Here is a 6080-nt window from a genome sequence, read left to right on the forward strand (position 1 = left end):
GCACGTCTCTCCTTCGCATCCGCCAAACGGGATCTTTTTTTCCACGTGCTACAGTGACCATGCAGGGCACGCACGCCAAATTTTGTCGCGTTTCGAGGCTGTATGGAATTTCTACGATCTTTCGGGCCGAAAACCACTAAAATACTGTCCGGACGTGACGCAACGTGCGTTCGTTGTCGGATTTCGTTCATTTTTGGCATGGGGTGCCCGGGTGGGGCCCCACACGCGCTGCCAAAAGTTGGGTGCATTCCGTGAAACCGCTCAGGTACTTGGTGCTGAAGGCGGTGGTTTCGGTATGGGCGGAGGGGACCCTCGATCGCACGTCTCTCCTTCGCATCCGTCATTTTTTTTTTCTACGGATTTTGCTGCCGACAGTCTCAAAACACTGTTATTAATCAAAACTATTTCGTACTAACTTTTCCAAAATAATTTACGATATCCCCCTTCTAATTTCATTTTTTCCTCTTCTTTTTTTCCTCTCTCTTCTTTTCCTTTATATTATTTTTACTTTTCTTTCAGTTTTCCCGGCAAACTTTAAAATTTTAATTTCTTTTGGCTAAGAATGTATTTTGAAACATAGGAAGTAGGTACCTTGCCGTCCAAGGATTGAAATATGCTCAAATTCAGATCGAGCTAGCTAGCAGTAACATGATTTGGGTATCGATTCCTTCTCCTTGCAGAGGCAGCAGCTATAGCTAGTTTGTAGCACGACCGATCGTAGCCCAAAAAAGCCTTATCGATATGACTCGAACTAGCATTAGCTATATCATAGACCCTAATGATGACGGTGACGAATCGATCGACACAGATCAAAGGTGTGTGTTGCCGTAGTATTTTAATGGCGGCGGGAGGAGCCTTCAACAGAATCGGATATGTTTTAATTTCTTTTGGCTAACTTTTATTTTACAAAATGATTAAAAATTCAAAAACATTTCCTGAATATTTCATAATAAATTTTATCTAAAATTCATTTGAACATAAGGATAGTTCATTAAACCTTACGACAAATGGTTCATTTTACATTCGAACATAACGAAACTTAATTAAATATTAGAGGGCCTAATCTAAATTAATTAAACATAAGAGGACCTAATCTAAACGTAATCTACTCGTCGTCGGAGGCGGCGAGGTCCACGATCTCGCCCGCACCGCCGTCACCATCGTCATCGTCGCTGCTCTTGGCGGCAGCGTCCCAGTCGACGGCATCATCCTCCACCGGATCCGCCAGCACCGCACCCATAGCCGCCGCCGCATCCAACGCCGCCTGCTTATCAGCGGCCTTTGCTGCTGCCGCCATAGCCGTCGTGGCGTCCAGTGCCGCCTGCAGCTCGGCAGCCTCTCTGGCCTCCGCCGTGGCCGCCGCTTCTGCCTGCGACGCCCGTAGGGCGATGAGGTAGCCGGGGCAGTCGTCGGGGTCTTGGCGGCGGGAGGGGCGGGTGGGGGGGCGGCGAGCGTGGCTACCGGACGGCGGGAGGAGCTTGGGGACGGCGTGGCCGCCGGAGGGCGACGGCGGGGCCCGCGCGGGGCAGACGATGAGCCGCCCGTCACCGACTCCCGACGAGCCTGGGCGACGACCTTCCAGAAGTCCTTCCCTCCCCAAAACCTAGTACGGTCGACGATATTCCAGCGGCCGCCCCCGTGCCGGCGGAGCTCATCCGGCGTCGCGCCGGGCCCCCTCGTCGGGTATCTATCGGCGGTGATGCGGAAGATGTGCGGCAGACAGCAGCCCGGCGGCATCATCAACCCGAGCCGGATGAGCTCGTCGATGTCCGGCGTGCCCAGGCTCGTCGGCCACGAGCCGCCATGGCCGTCACTGTCGTCGCTGCCGCCGGACGCCATGGATGCCGCCGAGATGGAACGCGTCGTCGGTGGATTGAGGGCGCGTCTGGTGGAAGGCGTCGGTGGGTGAGGCGAGTGGGGGTAGGGGAGGCAGACGGGAGAGGGAGTGTTTTAAGGACGGGCGGGGCGGCGGTAGGTGACCGACGCACCGGCTTAACGCCGGCCTTAATGGCGTATCGGGGGCGGCGACCGCCTCGGGAACCGTTGCTTGACCAACGCCACGCAATCCTCCCTCGACAGGTCGCGTCGTGTTGACCGACGCCACGACGCCACGCAACCGTCCGTCGACAGGTCGCGTCGTGTTTTTTTTCTTTTTTTCTTTGACCACGACTGGACGTCGTCGTACGTAGACGGCCCGACACGTACGTAGACGGGCGGGCGCGTGTATGGGCAGTCGCCGTACAAGACCCGACGCAGGTACCGCCCGTCGCACGGGCGGCGGCTTTTTTTTTATGAAATGATCCTATCTTTTTTAACGAAGAGGTACTGAGCGATCTCACCCGTTGTTGTATTTAGAGGATTATATCGAAGAAGAAGTGTTGTGATTGGTTCGCATAACCTTCTCACTTTCCTTTTGGCTCACTTGATCCCCCTGATCTAACCAATACCGTTCATAAGTTGCTTTTGGTGGGTTTGCTAAGGCAGTTTGCTGATGTGGATGAGGTCAAAGTGGTTTGTTGACTAATGGGGCCATGTTGTCAGGTGAGAGAACAGAAACAAATGAGCAAGAAGCAAGCGACTGTAGATGAGCAAGCTAGCATCAGATCCATGGAGAAAGCCGCCCCGCAGGTTCCCAGGAGAGATGCCAAGAAGCTTGTGAAGTGCCGAGGCTGCAGCTGCACGCCAAGATGGTCGCGCCCGTGGAGCAGTCTACCGGCACGCCCATCACCGATTGAGCGGCCGGCGCCACCAGCAGCCATGCTAATCGTGCTGAGCCCGCAGGTGGTCGCGGCCGTCGCCTCCTGCAGCGCCTTTGCGCTGCCGCCCGCGCTAGAGCAGCCGGGGAGCATCATCAAGAGGCAGCACGCGAAGAAGCAGGCGGCGGCGCTCGATGTGGCTGCCACGAGGCGCCCGGGATGGTTCCGCTCTGTTCCGTCGCCAGTCGCCACCGCCCTTGTGCTTGACGCCGACGGCCTTGAAGTGCCTCTCCCGAATCGTGCCAACAAGCTGGTCCTCCCCTTGGAACGAATTGGCCCGAGACCATCTCCTTCCTCGGCTCCGGCGAAGTCGCCGCGAACATTTCTCCAATTCCGGCAATGGTGAGCGTCCGTCGACAATTTCCTAGAGGCTTTAGCATCCTTCCCTTGCCTCTCACTCTTTCCCCCTTTCAATTGCAGAGATGGCCGACAGAAACGAGCTTCCCGTCGAGCTCCACCTCCGGCCCCCACTCAGGAACAATGCTGCCTCAGCTCTGGCCGTTGCGAGTAAGCGAGGCGTACAACAGTCAGTCTGCCTCGAATCCCTGGAGATGATAGTGTCGTTGCCGGCCTCTGCCGGCCATTCCCGCCGGTGAGAGCTCCCGAAGCCGCCCGACCTCAAAGCTCCTCCTGACGATGTGGCCCCACTAGTCAACAAACTGCTTTGACCGCATCCATGTCAGCAAAACCACCATGCTAACCCACCAATGACGATTTCCGAACGGGATTGGTTAGATCAGAGGGTTAAGCGATCTGAAAAAAAGTTTAGAGGGTTATGCGAACCACCCATTTTCTTCAAGGGAGTAAAATGGATTTTTTCTATTCAAAATGCCCATAAACATTTTATTAAATATAGTAATAATCAAATATGGGCAATTAGAATTCTTTCTAGTCCATTCATGAGTTGCTACTTCCTTCGAGCCAAAGGCACCCGGCATAGAAAAAGAAACAAATATAACTTCAAAAGGAACACTAACCAGAGGGTGGATAGTCTGGGTTATGTCCAAAGAGTGGATCGTCCGAGTTATGTCCTCGTTGCACTCTAGCCGGGCATGATTGAATTGCGAGTTGCGGATGTTGGCCTTTGATGAAGTAGACATCTCGCGGTCGATGGATTCTAGGATCATGGTAAACCACCCTGGGCGTTTCCCCTGACACTGCATGGGGGCATTGTCGTCGCTGGTCATTTTGGTCGCCGACCCAACACTGGAAGAAGGCATTAGGACCACATGTACCACCTTCCTGTCCATCACGCCCCCTCCCATTGCTCGGTACCTTTGACCCATCCATCAAGGATTGTCACGGCTATCTTAGGCGAGGGAAATGACTAATGTCCTGCAATTGCACTTGGTTGACTTGTAGCCTTTTCGAAGTAAGAGTACGATCCCACATTGAGCTAGGAAATTGTCCTTTTGCCTCTCTAGAGGTCTATCAAAATGCTCATGTAAGTTAGTTGTGATTCCAAGAAAAAGCAATGCGGAAGTAGAAAATATTACAAGACTTGTTGTGACAAAAATCAAAGTGCGCAATAATTACACTTATAAGGGATGGTGGATTGCCAGCCTCTCTGGGCTCCACGATAGCTGCCCATTTAGAGTTATCAGTGTTGGAGATATGCCCTAGAGGCAATCATGTATGATGATATTTCCTATGTGTTTATGAATAAAGATAGTCATTGGACATTATCAATGACGTGTATCAGCAAGTACGTACTTGTTTGTGGGACTATGCATTATATGATGACTGTCCTAAAAGGTCCCTAGTCGAAAGAGCTGTGTGGACGCGCAGCCGACTAGACTAGCATATGACACGGTCGATGGCTTGGTCTCACTAGCCATGGAGCATTGGATGCTAACCGGATAATATGGACTTGGAAAGGTCTGGTTGGATTCGACGTAGTCGGATCCGAGTCGAGATAAGGTCCGAGTCGGACTGACCCAACTATGAGACGCAGCGATATGTCATCTGTGAGTCACTAGTACAACATACGTTCTATGTCCTAAGACCTGAGCTGACGCATGTACTCGGGATGGTGATGGACCTGCTTTGGGCCGACCAACGCTACTCCGTGACTGGGTAGTTACAAAGGTAGGTTTCGGGCTTGTCCAGACCCATGCCGTGAGACGTGGTCGAGCAAGATGGGATTTGCCCCTCCGATCAGGAGAGATATACTCTGGGCCCCTCGTGTGATCCGACCAGGATAAGCATGGCCATGCGACAAGGATTATGAGATAATCCGGATAGTGGTCGGCATCACTGAAACGAGAAAGAGGTCGAGCTAGCACAAGGATGACAGACTCGCCTTGAGCCCGACAACATATATCGTGTGGCAAAAGGAATGGAAGTGTGATGTACAGGTTCGCCTAACCAGCTTCATAGTCTGCTTGGTGTTCGGCATGCCTTGCTAGAGGCCGCTGCCCAACCGTGCAGTTCGGAGGTGATCCGAATTGTGACCAAGCCGGCTTGAACCTAAGGGGTCGCGCGCTTAATGGAAGGAACCTACGAGGTCGGATCCGAGGACACTGGTCGGATGTGATCCGAGTTGTATTCGGATTGTGGCCGAGTAGACTTGTGTGCTTTAGGGCCTGTGCGAGGCCCAAGTGTTGAGCCCGCGACGGACGCCTATATAAAGTGGAGGTGCGGCACACTCACGCGTGGGATCGCTTCGGCGTTGTCACTAGGGTTTGCATGTGTTGCGAATAGCCACCTCCACTTCGCCGCCGACTGTGTGATCGGACCTAGCAGTCCGCCGCACGGTGTTCCTTTTGCACGCGCGGATACCATTAGAGGCGGTGCATCTGCGCCGCTCCGGCGAACTTATACGTGGGATCGGACGACCGACTGTTCGAGGGAGATCGGACGGGGAGGAGACGATCCACACGGACGCGCTGCCCCAACTCTTCTTCCGCTGCACGGCACTGCGCGTCTAGCAGTAACGATATGTGATCCATCTCCCATAGCATGTTCCCGGATGTTCTGCGCGTAGGAAAATTTAAATTTGCAGTCGACGCACCCTACCGTAAAACGCAACAATCAGCTTCTGTGAACCTTGATATTGTCGAAGAAGGAACACCAGGCGAGGGTCCGCAATGTTCACAGAGCCCCCCACAGGTTCAGGCTAGGTTACATTCCTTGTAACAATTGAAGCTTCTTGAGAGGTTATATAACATGTGGATGGAGTATGGAAGGTATGAAAACGAAGCAAGTAAAGAACCCTTGTTTTGTGTTTGTTGTATTTTGAATCTCTGAATATGTCAAGAAAGCAATGCAAACATGATTCAGATTAACCTAGCAGCAAAGCGTCAGATTTGGCATCTGTAATTT

General features: G+C 52.7%; 1 protein-coding gene across 1 annotated transcript; it reads left to right on the forward strand.

Annotated features, from left to right (window-relative positions):
- The first annotated feature begins 2523 nt into the window (after positions 1-2523).
- Positions 2524-4276, forward strand: LOC123076215 (uncharacterized). The gene is made up of 2 exons (XM_044498588.1): positions 2524-3098; positions 3177-4276. Coding segments are annotated over exons 1-2 (576 nt in total). The 3' UTR covers positions 3178-4276.
- The last annotated feature ends 1804 nt before the right edge of the window (positions 4277-6080 follow it).

The sequence above is a fragment of the Triticum aestivum genome, chromosome 3D (assembly GCF_018294505.1).
Source record: "Triticum aestivum cultivar Chinese Spring chromosome 3D, IWGSC CS RefSeq v2.1, whole genome shotgun sequence".
Classification (NCBI taxonomy): domain Eukaryota; kingdom Viridiplantae; phylum Streptophyta; class Magnoliopsida; order Poales; family Poaceae; genus Triticum; species Triticum aestivum.